The 22,051-nt window shown below is 46.7% G+C and overlaps 1 protein-coding gene across 1 annotated transcript in view; it reads left to right on the top strand.

Annotated features, from left to right (window-relative positions):
• The window catches only part of LOC116948311 (nidogen-2-like), an 86,762-nt gene that overhangs the window by 32,961 nt on the left and 31,750 nt on the right, over positions 1-22,051 (top strand). Inside the window, exons 8-12 of the mRNA XM_032964854.2 lie at positions 1,558-1,788; positions 9,957-10,103; positions 11,065-11,211; positions 14,276-14,407; positions 19,173-19,295. Coding sequence (XP_032820745.2) covers positions 1,558-1,788; positions 9,957-10,103; positions 11,065-11,211; positions 14,276-14,407; positions 19,173-19,295 — 780 coding nt within the window. The remainder of the gene's footprint in view (positions 1-1,557; positions 1,789-9,956; positions 10,104-11,064; positions 11,212-14,275; positions 14,408-19,172; positions 19,296-22,051) is intronic.

Genomic DNA, 22,051 nt, shown 5'->3' with positions numbered 1-22,051 from the left:
TGTGTTGTTGGGGGGGGGGGGGGGGAGGAGTTTCTGTCTTTGTATATGCTGATAACATTCAATTACAATACAATTTGTATTTATGTCCAAGGTCTGATTACGTGGGTAGCCAAAGAATGAAAAACAGACACATTAATGAAGGTCAATTTAGGCAAGGCAGCATAATTGAATTAAATAAACCAAATAAATTACAATCATCATGGGCATCACCACACCAGGGAAGGGAAGATGAGTGAGCAGCCCATAACAGGTAGAGGAATAAGGCCTCACTTAATAGTTTTCTCTCCTCTATAGTTTTAAACTGACTGCTCTTCGTTAACGGTACTTATGTTAACATTATATGTGCGTGCGGGGTGCAGTTGGGAAGTGGTTAGCGCACTGCGCTCTGAGGCAGCAACCGGCGCCTTAAATCCCCGGCCACAGCTAACGTCAGTGGCAAGTGGTGTCTGAGCTTTTAATGGACTTCTCTCAGATTGGCTCGCCTTAAAAAGAGCAGCGTTGTGTAGACGTCAGTGCTAGGAAGAAAAAGTGTGTTGCTGGCCTGCACCGCTCCCTTAATGTGGCGTGCCCGCCTTAATAGGCGATTGCGAACAAAACTGGACTCAGCAGTCTAGAAGGACCACATGGGAGATCTCTGCCTTTGCTGTGTTGGCATGTGTACTCTGCTATGAAACCAGTCACTCAGGTTCAATCCCTGGCCGTATCCAACACTACGGATATGGCCTTTCACCATCTACATCATAAATGAATATGCTTACGTGGGGAAATGTGTAGCCCACTAGATGCTTCAAATATCAAGTTTCACATTTATTTTATTAAAACAGGTGGCAACTCCAGAGACCAGGATGAGTCTCATTTGCAAGATTGACCTGGGGGCTTTAGACTGCGAGTAGGGGGTAATTATTCCCGTGTATAATCCCAATTGAGTAAAATTGCTGTGTAATTTTGGGATAATTTGGACGCTGACACCGGCACACGCAATGTCCTTCTCTTGCAAATGACGTCACGAGATCTTGAAAGTCCATTGTGAAGCAGAAGGCACGTATAATTACGGCCATTACACCCACGGTAATAATCAACACAAGTTGACGTGCTTGTGTAATGTAAGGATGTATACATGCAATCGGTGGTTGAAATGGAAATGTGAAAGGAACTGAAGAAGCTCCCAGCAACAAAATCGTGCCGTACAACACGCCGCACAAACAGGGAACAAACACAGAGGCGGGCCGTACGGCACAACCGGTGAAACCCACGCGGTAGAAAGGTACACTGATCACGAGCGAGCGAACATGACAGAAGAGACTCATGCGTGTGTGTGTGTGCGCGCGTGTGGGGAGCGGTAGCGCGCCCCGCTATGAACCCGGCAACCCGAGTTTGGTTCCCGCTCATGGCCCACACCAGTGACGACTATTCGAACGAGCCCTGGGCATCCCAGGGCTGGGCGTGGTGTTGGCCACCCACCCCCTCGTGTGCCGTGCCTGCCTTCAAAGGTGCTCGCTAACAGCGCTTGCCCTCACGCTATATTAAAGGCTACGCGGGGAATCTTTGTCTTTGCAGGCTCGATGTCCGCGCGGTCGCAGCAGCAGCTGACGGTGACCGCCAACGGCGAGCAGACCTCGCTGGTGCTGGACCTGGCCCAGAACCTGACGTACGACGCCGTGGCGCCAGCGTGCGCTCGCTCCGGCGACGCCCCCCCGGCCTTCGTCATGGAGCGCGTGTTTGCGCTGTACAACCCCAGCGAGAGCGTGCTGCGCTACTCCATCACGGGCAGGAGGAGCGCCCATGCAGGCGAGTGGCGCCATGGAGGAGAGCAGTAGCGGCGGCTCGGTGTGGCTGTCGGTGTGGGCACTGGCGCAGCGAATTAAAAATGGGGCTTAACCGCTTAACTAACGGTCTAAAAAAAAATGTGTTCTACCAGGTAAAGCGCGCTGAGCTATATAGCTCTTTTTTCAGGAGTAACCTGGCCACGAGTGATAGCTCAGCGAAGTGGCTTTGTCATGTGTAAATGTATAGCAACCATATTACTCTAAACGCTTGTTGATTCTAAACGTGGAGGTAAAAACCGGAGAACCCAGCGAAAAATCCACGTGACCACGGGGGGAGAGAGAACATGCAAACTCCAAATGTATACAGGCGTCAGGGTCGAGATCGAACTCACGACCTCCTGTACACCGGGCGAGGGAGTTCACATCCCGCAACGTTGTCCCAATTCCAGCACTCGATCGCACTTCCCTCCCTCGTTGTAGCCCAGAGCCTGGGCCCGTTCGGCCCACGGGTCCCGGTGCAGTTGCACTGCCTGCACACTCAAATACAATTGACCGTGGACAATCCTTTCATTTGCCAAATACATGTCAAATACCCTGGTTTTATAGCCACAGAAGTAGAGATGTGTACACGAGTTGACCCCCACCTTCTCCTACCCCCCTTCCACCTCCGACCCCCTCCCCCTGCAGACCCTCGCGGAGATGTTTTCATGCTTGCAGACAATTCGAGTTGGCTGCCTATTAAAATGTATTTTGGGGGGGGGGGGGGGTGGAGGGGGAAGGTTGGCCTGAATTCCCTACATAAGAATATACATTTCTGGGAAAGACCTGCCAAACTCAATTGACAAACTCAGGAAAACTCAGATAAATCATCCAAGCACCACTTTATTTTAACTGACGTGAGTTGTTCATAAGCTTATGTTTGGGGGGGAAATGCCAGCTTTAAATCAGACCTGATAAATATACAGAAGCTAAATTTTGATTTAAAGCTTTTGTGACTGCATGGATTCATATTCTTGGTTCTTTCGGTAAAGTCACGTAGAAGGGAAACAATATTATTATTTTATTGTTTCCCTTCTACGTGACTTCACCGAAAGAACCAATAATATCCAGAAGCTAATTAAAGTTAACAAAGCTAATTTATCTCTTTCATTCCTATCCTGTTTGTGTCTCTTCTCTTGTGTAACACCATCTCTCTGTTGTCACTGGGAGTTTATAAATCGAAAGGGGGAGGAGGCCTCCGAAAATAATGCATTCTCACGGCTCCCCAATAGGCCAGCACCACCACTGGTTAGGAGAATTATGCGCGTAAGTAAGTACATCTATATGTATATAGGGGGAGCGGTCGTGTCGCGGTTGGCGTGCTGCGCTACGAACCCGGCGACCCAAGTTCGATTCCCACTCACGGCCAGCACCCAGTGACGATTATTTGGACCGCTCTTGGGCCTTCCCTAGGTCGACTGAGCCTCAAATGAGTACCTGGTACGGTGTGTAAATATCGCCACCTGGGAGACAAAGGCGGCTGGGAGTGGTGCTGGCCACCCACCCACTCGTGCGCGGTGCTGGGGTTCATAGGTTCTTGCTAACAGCACTTGGCCCAACACTTTTGTTAAGGCTATACGGGGGGATCTTTGTATTTTTTTATATACTGTATATATATACTCATTAGCATAACGTACTTCTGTGGTGAATCAAATCAATTGCATAAGAAAAATAACTGCCAACAGCGCTTCACGGTCAACATTTTTCATTGGCCATAGTGCAACCTCGCTAATTTATCTGCCTTTTTTTCCTCCTTCAAAGGAGGCCTTTTTTTGTTATCGCTGTGGTTCTGTGCTCCTGCGTATAACCGCGCTGACGATAGGGCAATGATAGGGGTTTACGTTTGAGAAATTGCAATTATGTAAGAATTGGCGACTTTTCAAGTCGCTGCAATTAATGGTACAATGGACTCGTTTTCCCGGCATGCCGAACCACAATGAAAATCAAATTATCACGGACCAATGATGTACTTGCCGTGTGTACGTCGACTGATGATTTCCAACCTACCTATTCCTCTTTCTAGTCTATTTATCAGGTAATTATATTTTTGTCATGTAACTCTTCAAAGCCGCTGATTACCTTGGATTTAATAATAATTTGTATTTTACTGGAACATATATCTGAGGCACAAAATATTATTCATGTGAGGTCTTAGAGGCAGTATATTTTGGAGCCGCTTAAAGCAAGCGGCAGTTTATAAATAATAATATCTTATTAAAATGTTAACGTGTGTTATGTAGAATAGTACAACCTCATTCATTCTTACCGTGCATGAACAATATTTAATTTATACGGAAACCCCATACAGTGGGAAACTGGACAGTATGAATCTATGGAAAACAAAACTATACATTTAAATGGAGATTAAACGAACATTTTCATCTATGAGGATAAATTGATATGACCATTAAGTGCTACTGTTTGTAGTATATATTTTTTATCATCCTCATCATCATTATATTCCCTATTCATCTGTCGTGAATGATGTAGAAAATTATAAGTAGACATCTACTGCTTAATAACCTCATCTTTATTATACGTGTCCTATTTTTATGTCCCATTGCTTCCGCTCCCACCGCAAGGAAGCCGCTCGTGACTGCGACAACTCTGCACAACCCAGGCAGCGGCAGCGAAAGAAATTAATTGACCATGCGAAATTGCACGGCCATTATTTCAGACATTTTGCGGCTGTAATGCAAAAATAATAATAATAATAATTACAAGGATGACCGCTTTGATGCTGCGCTCAGCGGTCCCAGCTGGCCACGTGGTTGAACGTGGTTGTGCTGCGATCGCCCGCTCTCTGATGTTTGCATTAGCACGAATCTGGCAACAACCTACCCGCCCGTCTGCACGTGGCCGAGCGCTCGTAAAAATACGCGGTTAGCACCGACCTTGTGATGACCCCTCCGCCTCCCAGGGATAGACCAGTGCGAGCCCGGTTTTTTTTAGTTGATTCACCGTCACAGCGGGAACCGTGCCCACCGCTGGATGGGCACGAGTTGAACACGCGAAGGCATGAAAGCACATGCTTGAATTTTTTTTTATTCAAGGCAGCGTAGCAAAAAAAATAATGCTGTTCAAGAACAAATGCTCGTCGCGTACACACGTAATTTATCAGCGAGTCTGTGATGAATGAAAAAGGCAGAAGGGCGTTCAGTTAAAGCGTGTTCATTAAACCACTTCATAAATAGAGCATTAAGTTTATTTTTTTTAAATTCTACAGTTTTGGAAGCTGCGTCCACATTAGCCAGGGTTTTGTTTGGCTCAGTGTCATTTATTTTTTCCACTTAAATAAAACCCCATTCGCTCACACTTCAGACCAAGCTGGTTTTGGGTGTATACACGTTCAGCATGTGCTTGGTTTCTCTTCTTTGATTTTGTTTTTGCAAACATCGGGCGACCGGCGTGTATTATTCGACAAAGCGCAATTAAGTGAGCGGCTGACTACACGCTAGCTGGCAAGCACGCACGCCACAAAAGTGGCTTTAATCTTGGAGACTGCACCTCAATTAAGATTTATGCTTCTCAGCTGATGAGTAAACAGTCAACAGATGCATTTTTGGGAGGACTCCTCCCAAGTTTCTCCCCAGAACAGGAAGCGGTTTGTTTGTGCGGGCTAACTTTGCGGCTTTACAACGGAGGCGACGGCTGGCTGTTAGGAGGGCGTCAGCAGCTTTGTAACTTTGCAAGCGTCCTCTGTGCTCAGATCTCTGAGCCACGCCATGGGGAACACCCATCTCTGGGTTTGTTTGGACTACGCTGTGGCACCGATTGCCTAGCCCCCCCCCCCATGAAGCGTTCTTAAAGGTGGCCCTCGAGTGAGGTTACGTACCCCACCCCCACGTGCCCACAATTCAATTCCCTCGGCTCGCTCTCCCGCCACTCACAGGGCACGCGAGCCGGAAGCACACGCAAGACGTCCCCGCTGCAGACGTTCGGTCGTTTTATGTTGGCAATGGGGGGAGCTGTGGCTCAGGTGGCAGGGAACAGTCAAAGACTTAAAGGCCTCTCACAGTGCTTATTCAAGGCGTGATGATCTTAAAGTGAGCCATTGCTTGCTCAATAAGAGCCCAACTGTACCTGTAGTGCGTTATTTTCTCTATGCCTCTGCTAAAATAGACTCATCGGTGAGGACAACAGTAGTCTAAATCATAAAAGTGGAATATATCAGTTGGTTTAAACGACCTTTGCGTGACGTCTGCTGGACAGCGTGCCTCAAAGTTCACTAACTGGGTGCCATTATTTGCGCTCGTGAATATCTGGCCAGACAATTAGCCCTCCGTTAAAGGTTACCGCGTGGCGCTTTTCAGAAGCCAGCATGGGTCTTTTTGTATGCTATGTAGCATAATTATGATGGGCATATCACCAGTCGTGCCTGCAAGTGAAATGGTCTTAACATTCTTTTTTTAAAATGAAAGCTGAGAGTGGGATTTTGAATTCAGGCCCTCCTCCTTGCAACATAATGCACCCATCGATAGTGCCAGCATACTCGTGGGATTTAAAAATGCCACATTTGACTGTTTATCTGTACTTATTACAGGGTTGGGTTGATGCAGTTCTCAGAGTAATGGAGTCAAAAAGGCAATATACTGAAAAAATAAAAGAGTCCGTTGAGCAGCAAAGAGGCAGCGCTGTGGGTCGGTGATGTGCACTGAAGTCACTCTCTCTCTCCGTGGAATTTATATAACTCATTGAGACACTGGACAGACCCGTTCAAGCTTTCATACCATAATTCCCATGAGGCTAATTTCAACATAAACACATTTTCCTAATAAGGGAACGGATACAGCCCCCCCCCCCCTATTGTGGCGGGAAGTGTTTTACGGGTATTTGTAAGTTAATTTGAAGGGTCCAAGAGATCACGTGGAGCTGTGGCACAGCAGCTGATGCGCTGTGCGAGGAAGCTGACAACACGAGTTCATTTCCCAGCCATGGCTAATGTTAGAGTCGAGTGCTATCTGAAGCAACCTGGGCTTTCCCCCTGCACAAACCCACCTTGACCATCGTGATGAAATATGGTCAAATAACCTCCCCAAGACGGACCTGCTACGGTGAGGCTTTCATCCAGCATTTGATTAGGAAGGGCTGTTTATTATTACTACCGTTGGGATTGTGAAAACGCTTATTGCAGTAAAAGCGTTCACATTGTTCTTTCATAATCCATATAAAAATGTTTCAGTGGTGCAGCAAGAAAAGTAACCAAAGCTTCACAAGATTTGGGAGAAAACGAGCAATTAAAAAAAACTGAAATACTTTTAACACATTTTCATTTTAAACAAAGGTTGACTCATATAACTTAGCAAATGAATTCATGCGACGCAGCTCGGGATTTTTCTTTTGCAATTGCACAATATTATCTCATGTAGACATTACTCGTGCTTTCCCTCACGAGCCCTCCATCAGCTATTTTGGAGTTGGTGTGGATCCAAGTGTCTACGATGCACTTTATAATTAATAGCCGAGAAGATGTCAAAAACACAAACATTACGAGGACGAGAATGTTAATGAATTTCAATTCCGATTGCCTTTGGGCATTTCCGCCCAAAGGCAATATTCTACCCCACCACAAGCTGGTGGAGCAGAACATTCGAGGCTGGGTCGGCGGATCAAGCAGAGATTATTGGCATACTTGAGGGCAGTGCAGCAGGTGGGTCATTAGCCCAACTTTTTTTCCGGTCGTTTGAGCATTACACTCACGTGCGATTTCCCGAACGCGCTTAACAACACTGGGAAGTGCAAGACGCAAATCCAGACCGCCGCTTAATACACGCAACTGACACGGGGTTCGTGCACAACAATTTCAAAGTTCTGTATATGTACTCTTTGGTTCTATTCGGTAAAGTCACGTAGGTAAAAAAATAAAATAAAACAATAAAAATAAAAATCACGACGTTTCGGCCACAACACAAGTGGCCTTCATCAGGTGAAGGGACCGGACTGTCCAGAGGACAGCGTTGGAGTGAAAACAGCCAAGCCCAGGTCGCGACCTTTAAGCTGTGTGGGAGGAAACAAAGGCGCCTTGACAAAGGAATTAGCATAAAAATGAGCATGATGTACATAGGAGGTACATGATGGACCATGATGGACCAGACGCGGGGGGAGGGGAGTTTACATAATGTTGGTGTCAAGGGAAATAAGCAGCTGTGAAAGTTTGAGATATCACTACTTGAAAAATATACTGTACCATTAAAAATTAGTTTAATGTTTGCTTTGATTTAGAACATCTTTCCAATGATTGCTTAATTTGAAACCATCCTCTCGGTTGAAATTGTGTCTGTGTTTGTAAATCTGAATTGCCTCATGGACAAATCTCTGATAAAAACCCGTGGGTTTGCAGAGAACCTTGGTATCGGAGAAAACTATATCGTGATCACCCACAGCGTTGTAACAGTGATCAGCTACGGCAGAAGAATTTGTTCTGCCGTGTTTCAAATCTGATTTGTGCTCGCGAATTCGGTCAGAGACATGTCGTTTCGTCTCCCCGATATAGCAATCACCACAGGTGCAGCTCAATTTGTAAACCCCGGGGTACTGTAAGTCAGGAATGACATCCTTCACGGATGGGATCAGGTCACGGATTTTGTGTACTGTATTGAACCGGACCAGGACCTTGTGTTTGTTTAGAATTTTGGAGATCTTTTTAGTAACGCCTGTTATATATGGTAGTGTGATGGTTTTGATCGGAGTGTCAAGTGGTTGTTTCTGTATGGAGGGAGAAACAGCTTGGCGGATGGTACGGTCAGAGTATCCGTTCCTCTTGAGGGCCAGATGTACATGTTTTAATTCACTGGTCAGGTGGTGTTGGTCCGAAATGCAATGAGCCCTGTGGTATAACGTTTTGATGAGATAATTCTTTTGGGTCGGGTGGTGGTGCGAATCAGGTTACAAGTAGGAATCTGTGTGGGTGGGTTTCCTGTAGACAATGTCCCAATGAGCCATCAGGTCTCCTCTCAAACAGAACATCCAAGAATGGCAGCTTGCCATCTTTCTCCACTTCCATGGTGAATTTGATGGCGGGGTGTCTAGAATTGATGTGGTCTAGGAAAAGGTTCAAAGCTGGGAGGCCATGTGGCCAAATGACGAAAGTGTCGTCTACATATCTCTTCCACAGGGAAGGTCTGAGGGTGGAAGTCTGGATGGCGTCTGATTCAAATTTCTCCATGTAAACATTGGCTATCACTGGTGACAAGGGGGAACCCATTGGGGTACCCTCATTTTGTTTGTAGAAGGTGCCATTCCAAGTAAAGTAGGTATTGGTGAGGCAGTGCCTAACCAGTGCAGGTGTATCGGGGTCTAGTCCATGTTGGACCAAATTTTCAATTATTTCAATGGTATCAGGTACTGGGACCTTGGTGAACAGAGAGACCACATCGAAGCTGACAAGGATATCGTCAGGGGACAGTACAACGTCTTTGACCATAGAGACCAATTGGGCTGAGTTAAGTACTGCCGAGGTGGTCTTGCCAGTGAAAGGGAGCAAAGTATCTGACAGAAAACGGGCTAGCCTGTAGGTGGGGGAGTTGATCGTGGATACGATGGGTCGTAGTGGGGTGCCTTCTTTATGAATCTTGGGAAGACCATAGAATCTAGGGGGTCTTGCAGCAGAAGGTTTTAGGGAGGGACGTTTAGTTGGTTCGATTAGCTTAAAGGACGCGACCTGGGCTTGGCTGTCTTCACTCCAATGCTGTCCTCTGGACAGTCCGGTCCCTTTACCTGATGAAGGCCACTTGTGTTGTGGCCGAAACGTCGTGATTTTTATTTGTATTGTTTTATTTTATTTTTTACCTACGTGACTTTACCGAATAGAACCAAAGAGTATGGATCCTTGCAGTCACGAAAGCTTCAAATCTAGAATTCTGTATATGTATCTGTTGTGTAGAATCCGGTGAACCCGTGACTTTGGAAGGAGGCCTTGGTCATTCGCATGTATGAATGTCTGCTGAACTTCTTTTGCACAGTACGTAGCCAACGGAGGTGTGCGGGGGGAAGAACAACAATGTAAACACAAAAAGCCGTCCCAAAGAAATGAGTTTTTCAATCTCGATTTAAAAGTGCATAGCTTCCCTGCATTAGTCTGGTTTCGAGAGGTTCCATCGCATCTTCTATAAGCGAAATTGCTACAACTGTTCTTGTTGTTGTTATTGACAGAGCGGCCCCCCGCCCCGCCGAGGGACCCCTGCGCGGAGCGGACGCACGGCTGCGGTGAGAACGCTCGCTGCCTCCCCGGCGCCGGCCCCGCCGAGTACCGATGCGAGTGCCTGCCAGGCTTCGACGGCGACGGCCGATACTGTTACGGTGAGCGCGGCAGCCTGACGATTAGCACCGTTGGCCCCGTACGGTGCGAAAGAAGTTCAACGTGCGTACGTACAGCAAAGCGGGCTGTTGACCTAACGCCGTGGACCTCTGTGAATGTTATTGCCTCTCTGTACGCTTTGTTATTTTTGTGGCATCGTAGTTTCTTCCCCATGCGGAAATTAACTCACCTTTGTTCTGGTGGCACCTTTGGCACCGTCTTCTCTCGCTACGACATGGCCGTGTTCGCAGTTGCCGTCCGATTTGTCGCTGTGTAAGGGCGATGAATGGATTGCAATCTCCACTCTTTCTCTCTTTGCCTTGACAAAAGAAAACATGCCCCGTTTTGCACTCTCTGACATTTGATCAACAGAAACCGCTTTGCAGCTTGTAGAAGGCAGTGAGGGGGGTGTTTTTGCCAAGCTGTTAATTTTCTTTCTTAAATGTTTCTGCTCGCTCTATAGATCAGGTCACGTCTTCTGAAGATAAAAAAATAAAACAACAAAAAACTTGCAGTTGAAAAGTGTTTTTTTTATTCAGATGTTGTGGCGCATTGCCCATACCTGCACTAGTTTCGATTTTCGAGTTACAACTGGAATGCATTTTTTTCAATAAATCAATAACAGCTTCATGACAAAAATAACAAACATGCATTGAGTAAATCGACCAAGCTGACTCTGTTGGTAAACAGGTCCTGCGCCTCAGCGAAGTTTTCCAAGGTAATCAGAGCCTCAGCTTTGTGACTGCTGTGATTATTATTGTTGTGAATACAATCACGTGGTGTGGTGACACGGCCGAGCTTATCGCGCATTTGCCGCTCGTTGCAGAGGTTTGTGGTTCGGAGCCCAGCGGGCTGCCCTGTTAATACCGCAGGTCTATGAAACCACAAGCACCTGCTGAGTTGCTGAAGCAATTCAAGTGACCCGTCAATGCGAACCCTTATCATTGTCACGTGACCTGGCAGAGCGGCCCCCTGCCCCGCCGAGGGACCCCTGCGCGGAGCGGACGCACGGCTGCGGGGAGAACGCTCGCTGCCTCCCCGGCGCCGGCCCCGCCGAGTACCGATGCGAGTGCCTGCCAGGCTTCGACGGCGACGGCCGGTACTGTTACGGTGAGCGGCCTGCTCCCATCTCGCTCGCTCGCTCGCTTCACTTTTTTGTTCCTATTTTATTTTGTGTGCGGAATTGATTTTTCTTTTCTTTTTTGTTAACGGATGTTGCCGTGGAGTTAGCGATCCTGGGATCGCCACTTCGTTCTCCAGGCACGATCCCCTCCAACCCCCCAGCGACCCCCTCCCCCCCCCCACCTCTCTCCACCCCGCAGTATAAATGGGGACACTCATAGTCGATGGGTAGGCAGGTCGGTTATGGTGGGGTAAAGTGTGGGTTACTCCCATCGCTTCCAAGCCCTCTGGCCAGCATCGAAGAGCAGGCCAAACAACTTCTCGAGAACTGCCTCTGTGTAGGAGGCCCTGCCACCAGCAGTGGCGTGAGTAGTAAATTGCAAGTGCTGCACCTTTACCTTTTAACCTTTGCCACTCGACAATTTCTTTTTGCCGTAATTTACGACCGGCGTGCACAGCTAAGCCATTAACCCTTTGCCTCCTCCAAGGCCAAAGCGGTTAAACTAGGAGGCGGCATTTCAACGGCGAACCACAGGCAACGTGAATGGATGGATCCCGGGCGAGCGAAGGCAACGGTCGTACAGCTTCGCGATGCGCCAAGTGCGAGTCAATAGTTCAAGTGCAACGAGTCCTCCTCAGTGACATTTCAAGCGAGAACATGAATCTAAAAATACATTCGACGCTTCGCAGTTCTCGGGATGCGGTCGGTGTTTTGGGAAAGGCAACGGCAACAAGAAGAGAAAGCGGTACGATGAGAGAAAGGTGCAAACAAAAAAAAACGCATTTAGCGACGTGCGTAGACGATCGCGTGGCGATTTGATTCACGGCGCTCTGTTTTCGGCGGAGTCCAAGCGTAAAATTGGTATCATCGAAAATCCCGATTTTTTTTTTCTTTTTCAGATTTTAATCACCGCCGTGATGGGGGTGTGACCATCCCCTTGCACACTCTGCTGTCAGTACGGCTTCTCAGCAAAGCAAAGGAACCACTCTAACCAGTCCGTGCCTTGTTTCCCCCTCTCCCTCGAACTCGCGCGCCCACTCATCTCTCTGCCTGTACACCAATCCATCTGTTCTCCTTGTCCATCAATCGTCCATTCGCCTGCCTATTTGCCTGCCCGTCCATCAATCAGCCTTCAGCAGGCATTTGATAATAAAAAAAAAAAACTGTATATGTAAATTGTGGCCGTTTTGCAGTAAAGTGACTGCTTGCGATTAGGGAGGTCTGCAGGTCTGCTTGGCACGAGATGTTTGTAATCACACGAGATGTCTTGCCCGGCTCGGTTGTGGCATATGACTCAGGCTTTGGTGCTTATCCCCGTCTGGTTCAACATGCATCTTCTCCACCTAAGAGACAACGGTCTCAGGATACCCTTCGCTAAACACGGCAGCCGCCTCCACCCATGACTAATGGTCAAATGGCACCAAATGAAAAGCGTTAATTAAATCCGGTTGCTAGAACACTGAGGTGGGATCACAAATGGATTGTCTTTTGAAGTTCAGCTCTCACGTGCTATCTAATTATTATTACGATGTTATCACATTCAATCTGGTCCAGAGAAGTGCGAGTTTTAATTAAAACTATAATCTTCGTCCCAATAGTCCGTGTATTAGCAATGCTTTTGAAGTCGATCATAAACGACCACATACGTTTGACTCGCACACATCAGCACTGAACAAAAATCGTCGTTTACAGCCGTATGGAAAGCCACTGCTGCACGAAGGCCCTCCTCATGCTGTGTCTTGGGGTTTGTTTTTACCATACTTCACCACGCTGGTCAGCGTGGTGAAGTGAAAGGGGGCCGTGCCCTGGACCGGTGCAGATGTTTTCAAGGCACTGATGGTAGCCATGGCCAGGAATAAAACTCCGGTCGCCGGGTCCATATGCCATGACCGCTAGACACGATGGGTACAAGCTGTTTGATGAATATTGCCACAAAGGGCTCGGGGATCTCGTAAAGCCCGGTCTATAGATCAGAGGATAAGAGTGTTTTTACTTCACTATTGGCACTCTCCGGCAATCATATGCCTTTTCCTTGATGGCCACACCCCTATGTGCCATGCAGACTCAAACCTACTTAGGTACACTGGCTCCTGTTAAAGTGTTCTTGTGAAAATGACCCACGCAGACTACATCTTAGTGAGTTGCACTTAAGAAGATGTGTGTCTGTGTGTGTGTGTACATACGATGCAACTGAATATGTATGGGGAGCGGTAGCACTTAGCGTGCTGCGCTACGAACCCGGTGACCCGAGTTCGATTCCCGCTCAATTCCAACACCATTGATGATTATCTGAACCGGTCCTCGAGCCTCCCCTAGGTCGACTCAACCTCAAATGAGTACTGTACCTGGTGTCGTGTGCTAAGGCTGTACGAGAGATGATGTTTGTCTTTATCTTGTGCCTACTGAATAGTTAAGCGCCCCCCCCCCCCCCGCCTTAGTAGTACACACGAGGACAACCACAGCGAGTCTGTTGACAGCTCGTGCACGGTGGGGAAAAGCGTGGGATACTCCCACATCTTCCAAGACGTCTGACCGCCTTGGCAGATGTGGGATACTCCCACATCTTCCAAGACGTCTGACCGCCTTGGCAGATGTGGGATACTCCCACATCTTCCAAGACGTCTGACCGCCTTGGCAGATGTGGGATACTCCCACATCTTCCAAGACGTCTGGCCGCCTTGGCAGATGTGGGATACTCCCACGTCTTCCAAGACGTCTGGCCGCCTTGGAAGATGTGGGATACTCCCACATCTTCCAAGACGTCTGGCCGGCTTAGAAGATGTGGGATACTCCCACATCTTCCAAGACGTCTAGCCGCCTTGGAAGAGGAGGCCAAATATCCCTCTAGATGGACCCCCGATTGACGGGCTCCACAGCAACTCGTAGCATGGGTTCCACATTTATCCCTCTTACCCTGCAGGGGAAACCAAAAGCCGTGGCTCGTCAGCGACGGGCGATGCGGTGGTGGGGCTGGGGTCGGGTCAAGCAAACTTGACGAATGCGACCGCTAAATGGCGTTCGAACGGTCGATCTGTGCGGCGCCTCTCCCAGATGTGGACGAGTGCCGGGCGAACCCGTGCGGGACGTCGAGCCGCTGCGAGAACTTCGCCGGCTCCTACCGGTGCGGGCCTCCCGAGTGTCCCCATGGCTACCAGCCGACTCCCGAGGGGCACAGTTGCGCAGGTGAGCCCAGCTGTCCTTATTGCCCTCCGCGGCACGTGATCGCCCCTCTCCGCCGCGTGAAGCCCGCGCTACCGGTAATTGAATAGCTAGCGCGGGGCGGCGTTCCGCCTTTGATTTTAAATTTATTTTACAGATGTTGCTTCCACGCGCACGCTTTTTATCGTGCTGGCTTTTGTAATAATTCACGACCCACCACCTGTGGATTCGATTAATTTGTCTCACTTTGGGGGTCGCGGGTTCCATTTAGATAATCGATGCACTTTTTTGTGTCGTATTCATGGTCTCATTTGTACCGTTTTGTTCACCCCCACCCTTCTCCCCTTTACCCTCGATGCAACATTTGCCTATCATCTTGCATAGCCTTTACATACATCTTCAAAAAACTATTCTTACACATGCACAGCTGGATCCATATATATACTGTATGTGTAAGATACAAATTGATTTTAATTGATAAATCTCTGCATCGTTGCAAAGCCTAATGCTCTAAATTTATCCCATGTCACTTTCGAAGATACATTTTTGTCCCATTGAGCTTCTACTTACCTGGTCATGAATAATTGAGGAAGCATCTGTGCCAGTAATTATTACAATTAAGGGCTGATTGATTGCGAATGTGGTTCTCTATCAGCACAATGAGGTCCTTATTCATGCATCTTGGCGCTGTGGGCTCGGCTAAATTGTCAACCTTGATGAATGACTCGTCATTGATTCTGTGTTACCCATCATTGCGACTTGGTCTCCGGCGACACAGCCAATACAATAATTGCTGAAACTGAAATTATTAAACTTTCAAGCCAAACAGTGTTCGCAGGGTGAAATGTAAAAACGATGGCTGCTTCGGCTCTTGACGGCGCGCACAGTCAGTCACTTGTGAGCGTGGGTGGACGCGTGTGAGTTTTAAAGTGTAAGAGGGGATCAAGTGTTGCTACTGACGAATGTGATACGCAAACCGCTGTTACCTACTGCTCTCTCGCGTGAATCGGGCATCGTTATTCACGACGCCAGCCTGCCGCGTTTGGATTTCTATTTGCGCGGAAGAGGCCGGTGATACGGCGGCGGCGGCGGTGGGTGAGGAACGCGTTCTTTGGCTTCGCCTGTAATCGTCGCCGCCGAATTCACGTTGCCGACCGTGCCGCGAGATTTCACGGCGTTGCACTTTCCGTGGAGGGCACTGTGAAACCGTTATTGGGCTCAGTCGTTCGCCGGGAGATTTTCGGTTATTCATCAGGAGTCTCTCGTCATCGTTGTAAGCCTATCGGTGTTCATGTGCGTCTGCTAGCCTCCGTGTTGGTCTGTATCTCAAGCCATTGAACACAGAGTAAAAACACTGCTGGCTTCGATCCGAATCAGAATCTTGATGTAGACTGGAGGAATTCGATGAGCTATGAAGCTCTTTTTCACAGATGTCCATCCTGACGATCATTCGCCGGCACCATGCCAGATGTTCACGGGAAGCCGTTCACCGTCTCACGCGTAGACATGAACATAGAAAGATTGATGATCAACTCACCGCCATCCAAAAAAGAAGACGACTGTAATTTTATGTCTATTTATAAACATCCACGTGATTTAATATTCAGTGTTACAGCCAGCATTATTGCAGTCTCTGTCTGCATTCATGTAAAAATGTCTGGGCACTTAAAGGGAAGGGTGGCACTGTCGTTCGTGCACTGAACTATCAACCTGAATACCTCAGTTCGATAACTGGCCTTTCTCGACTCCCTTTTACCAACCCACATTGATCAGTGGTGGTGAAGTATAGTCAATTAATCCCCATGCGTTTAGATTATTTAGATGATTTGGCTGCTATCAATTTCCACGTGATAAGCCACTTCATTGAGCTGCCATTTGTGGCCAGGTCGCTTCTAAAAAAAGAGCTACATAGCTCAGTGGACTTTACCTGGTAAAATAAAAAAAATGTGTGATTGGCTTACCTCTCCTATTCTTTGCACTCCCATCGTGTGTGTTGTATTGTTTGTTGTTTTAACTTTCTGACCCGCCCCTAACTGGACATCTGTGAAGAAGAGCTTCATAGCTCCTCGGATTCCTCCAGTATAAATTAAGATTCCGATTCTGATCTCCGCTGTGTAATCACGAGAAAAAATTACGTATGTCAAATAAATATTCGTGATGATAGATAAATACACTTTGCGCGCGTGTGTACAAAGAGCGACACGCCGCTTAGTCAAGTTCTGCGAGTTGAGTCGAATTGCGCGTCCCTTTGCCGTGTGCTGCACATAAATAATTGATTTGCCACTTGTTCAAAATAGCACTGTGGGAGGCCAAGCCTTGGGTACAAGCGCGCGCACTGCAAGGGAGCAGCGGTAGCACCAGCCAGAGGGAGAGGAAGTTTAATCGCTGCTCCCGTCACCGCCGCGCTCGCGGGAGCTGCCTGCTCTGAGACAAGACAAAAACCGGGCTCGGGCTGCAGAGGCGGGGGAATGGGGGAGACTTTGGCATTTACCGTCGTGGGCCATCGCTCGCGCTCGCTCAAGAGGGCTTGCCGCCGTATCATTTCTCACGCGATACGACGTTACATTTCTCGGCGCGACGATCGGCCCGATGTCCGTTTTTCCCCCCGTAAACGTTCCGACCATTTGGACATTGTCACTTGCATCGGTCGTTGCGCTTTGCTGTACTGTAAGTACGATTGGAAGAAAAAGAAATGTCTTTCAAAAAAATGACTGCAAATTTCATTTATTTATTGTTTTATTTCTCTGACTGCGGTTAACTCAACTTAGCCTACCACAGGTCTACAAATTGTTACAATTAGTCCAACGTAGCCAAACTGTAGTCGCACTGGCTTTATTCGTACTGGCTTATTTGATAATTAGAAATAATTATCTCGTTTTAAATGGTTATCAAATCATTCACTCTTTGCTTGGTAACAAGTTCATAGTTCCATTTATTAGGTATAGCCCTGTGAGCCATTCGGCTCTTGAATCGGGTGCAACCTCAACAAACAAAAAACAAAAACATGAACAAGAAAAACATCTTAAAGTGACTATGTGACTGTGCAAACAGAAAATCCAGGAGAAAAACATCAAAATATTCCTGAAATAGCACCGTACACCAACGCTGTGTGCAAAAATACCAGTGGGATGCAAGTCAAACAACAACAACAACCACAAGACAACTAAGCTTAAGGCCATCAGTCTAACTCCGTACTACAATAAACAAAAACATGGCCAAGAAAAACGTTTTCGAAATCACCAAAATAAAGCCATAAATGCAATGTAACAGTGATCACAGGGACTGTGACCGAATTTTTAACAATAAACTACATAAATAACATGTAACACCAAACCCTAGAGCCATAGCTGGCTGCATGAGTCACTCCACAACAACAGGAGCATCAGTCGGAGTATCACATTTTTCAATGCACCTTTAAGATCAGCACACTATATCAAAATACAGTTAATACTTTGCAGCAGTCATCCAGCGCAAAACATTTTATTTTATTTTAGGCCACTGAATAGCAGTGGCAACTATGGGTGTACAACTCCTCTAGAGCAGTTTTGAGTGAAGATCTCATAGGTAGTGATTCAAGTTGCAGTTTATTGGCAATAGCATTCCAGACCCTGGGGGCATCAATAGCAAAGGCCCTTCCTCCGGTTTTTGTACGGCAAAGTCTTCTCACGTTGCTGCACGACGTTTCTGGAATACCCTCACAGCTCCGTTCCTTCCATTCACTCCCACTCTTTATCTCCTTATTAAACCAAAACATAGGGCTTAGTGGAACATGTGCGTAACTTCTTTCTGACACCCCCTTGCTCCCTCATGTTTGCATTGTCTTTTTCGACTTGCGTGTGGCGATGTGACAATTAGACTTACTTGCACCAGCCGTACGTCACTTTTTCTGGTGCCTCTTACTCTCCTACTATATTTGCACTGTTAATTTTTTTATTCGCATGCGTTTCTCTTGTGACCGTCAAGCACCTCGCTTGTTAGTCGTGCCATATTCCCGAAGGGGCCTGTACTCGCTCCCTGCGATGTTGGTGTTTTTGTCTTTTGTTTCTTATTGTTGCTGCGCTCACGCACCACAGATCCCCCCCCCCCCCATAAAATAGCAGGGCAACTGGCTTATGGGACCATCCGTGTAGCAAAAATCAAATAAACTTGTTCACCACGTAAACACGTTTTCAGAACCACTAAAGTTAAGCCACCTCGGGTGGCACAGACAAGCGAATTGTGAGGTCTGGGCTCAATCTGTAACTATTTAAACGCACATGCTGTCAGCTACACTGTGGATAGTTCAACGATTAAATTTATTGTGAACATTGTTATATCACATAAATTGCTATATTGTCAATTACTGTGAAAAATATGTTACTATATTTGTATGAAATAGATATTACTTGATAACTTTTGACTAGTAAGTTTGTTGTCACTCTAATTAAGGAACGAACCAGGAGTTTGTCTCCACAAATCTGGCTGTCCGTCTGATGATGCTAGTTGTGATTACAAGTGACACATTCTACTCAGATTGTAAATGTTGTGGATGTTCTCTCCAACACACCGGCGTGCTGTACTAGTAACAAATTGACATGCTTGGGTTACTAATCGGCTGTGTCGGGTGGTGGCGGGTTTATCGACACATTTATATTTACACGATCTAACCCAACAAAAAAAAAACCTATATTATGGATATTTAAGATGAACGATGATCACATGGCATCGATGTGTTGTTTTTTTTTTTAAATGCAAAACGGTCACGCCGTTTCATGCCTACAACCCCTCGCCCTTCTTCTTTACCGCACAGATACCGATGAATGCCAGGTGAGCCGTTGCGGTCCGTACGGCCAATGTGAAAATCTACCGGGGTCGTACAGATGCCACTGTTCGGCCGGCTACCAGCCAAGTCCCGACGGTTACACCTGCACAGGTACGCACAAACCGAGACACAGACACAAAACGTACTGCAAGCACGGATAGAAAACGTTGCTACAGGTGCAACCCTGCGATTACTCTCAACATACATACATATGTACATACATGCGTACATACACGCATACTTGCTCATGTCACTTTTAGCAGAACAACTCCGGAGAAATCCCTTGAGAGGGTATTTGGACGGCTCTTCAACACTGGACACTTTAGTCCACCACATGCAGCTGACCTGCTGATCAACTATCTTCAATATTTTGCCAAAATAAGTTCAACACACATACAACTCACTGTGGTTGTAGCCATTTACACTTCTGGGTGGACAGAGGCGGGAGGGATTTCATAGATGTGCTCATTTATTTAACTCCTGCACTGGGAGGTCAAATTGTGGCGACCTCTGAATTGCAAGTCCAGTGCTCAAACCACTGCACCGCGGCAGCATCCTTGTATATATATACATACATGTATATATACATACATGTATATACATGTATATATGTATATATACATCTATATATACATGTATATATATACATGTGTGTATATACATATATACATGTATATACATATACATACATGTATATATACACATGTATATATACACATGTATATATACACTGTATATACACACTGTATATATACATGTGTATATATGCATGTATATATGTATATATGCATGTGTATATGTGTATATATACATGTATATATATTAACTAAACATTGTCACATGTGTGTATGCATATATATACATCCAGGAATATCTTGACGTTTTGGCCAACTGATGTTCTACATAATTTTTTGCAGTCAGTTACAGGTGAGGTTTACAGAGGGGGGCAGAGAGAGAGAGAGCGGGAGAAGCTCAAATTGTCTTTTCAGGCGAAGTTGGATATTCGGTGGGGGGGTTCACTGCGGATAATGCATTCATTCCCCAGGGTGCAGTGCTTCTCGTTGAGTCCCCATCATTTCCGCCCAGCGACGGTATAAATACAACTTGTGACTATGTTTAATTAATGTGCTAATTTTGTATCTGTTCCTAGTCGCCGCCAAGTAATGACACGCACGTACGAGCGGGGGGGGCGGGGGGGGCGGGGCACGCAAAGATGCATCGATTCATTAACTCTTATCGAGTCCTGCGCATCGGTCAAGCGTGGCAGGATCGATTATTTGTGATGTAGGCAAACGATGTGCGGATGTTAATGTTGGGCAAATTCAGTTCAGTGAATCCAGTCCAGTTTATTTCGAAGTACCCTGTGAGCTAAGAAGCTCTTGAGTCGGGTTTGATCAACAAAAACATCGGTTCCCAGGCAAACAAAACTGCAAAGCAGAGACAAAACCAACGGGAGATAATGCGAATGAGAAGGCGAAAATGAGACGAAGAATAAACGACTTCTTGAATGGATCTCGTGACCCTGAATGATGACAATCGATTGGCAGAGAGGATGCGGGGTCAATTATTTCATGCCGATAAAATATGGTTCCACGTAAATTGTGGTGGTAGTTAACGGACTGCACTATGAACCTGGTGACCTCAGTGCGATCCCCAGCCATGGCTGCCATCAGTGGCAAGTGACATTTGAATCGGACGTGGGCTTTTAACTCGACGAATTCGCACTGACTAGCGTGGTGAAATATGGTCAAACAACCCTCATTGGCCCACATACAGTGAGGGAAAAAAGTATTTGATCCCCTGCTGATTTTGTACGTTTGCCCACTGACAAAGAAATGATCAGTCTATAATTTTAATGGTAGGTTTATTTGAACAGTGAAAAAATCCAGAAAAACGCATGTCAAAAATGTTATAAATTTATTTGCATTTTAATGAGGGAAATAAGTATTTGACCCCTCTGCAAAACATGACTTAGTACTTAGTGGCAAATCCTTGTTGGTAATCACAGAGGTCAGACGTTTCTTGTAGTTGGCCACCAGGTTTACACACATCTCAGGAGGGATTTTGTCCCACTCCTCTTTGCAGATCTTCTCCAAGTCATTAAGGTTTCGAGGCTGACGTTTGGCAACTATAACCTTCAGCTCCCTCCACAGATTTTCTATGAGATTAAGATCTGGAGACTGGCTAGACCACTTCAGGACCTTAATGTGCTTCTTCTTGAGCCACTCCTTTGTTGCCTTGGCCGTGTGTTTTGGGTCATTGTCATGCTGGAATACCCATCCACGACCCATTTTCAATGCCCTGGCTGAGGGAAGGAGGTTATCACGCAAGTTTGACGGTACATGGCCCCGTCCATTGTCCCTTTGATGCGGTGAAGTTGTCCTGTCCGCTTAGCAGAAAAACACCCCCAAAGCATAATGTTTCCACCTCCATGTTTGACGGTGGGGATGGTGTTCTTGGGGTCATAGGCAGCATTTCTCCTCCTCCAAACACGGCGAGTTGAGTTGATGCCAAAGAGATCCATTTTGATCTCATCTGACCACAACACTTTCACCCAGTTGTCCTCTGAATCATTCACATGTTCATTGGCAAATTTCAGACGGGCATATATATGCTTTCTTGAGCAAGGGGACCTTGTGGGCGCTGCAGGATTTCAGTCCTTCACGGCATAGTGTGTTACCAATTGTTTTCTTGGTGACTATGGTCCCAGCTGCCTTGAGATCATTTACAAGATCCTCCCGTGTAGTTCTGGGCTGATTCCTGACCGTTCTCATGATCATTGCAACTCCACGAAGTGAGATCTTGCATGGAGCCCCAGGCCGAGGGAGATTGACAGTTCTTTTGTGTTTCTTCCATTTGTGAATAAT

The sequence above is a fragment of the Petromyzon marinus genome, chromosome 33, assembly GCF_048934315.1.
Source record: "Petromyzon marinus isolate PM22_M1 ecotype Great Lakes invasive population chromosome 33, UKy_Petmar_22M1.pri1.0, whole genome shotgun sequence".
Lineage (NCBI taxonomy): Eukaryota > Metazoa > Chordata > Hyperoartia > Petromyzontiformes > Petromyzontidae > Petromyzon > Petromyzon marinus.
Note: the sequence above shows the minus strand (reverse complement) of the source record. Positions and strands in the feature narration are given on the sequence as shown.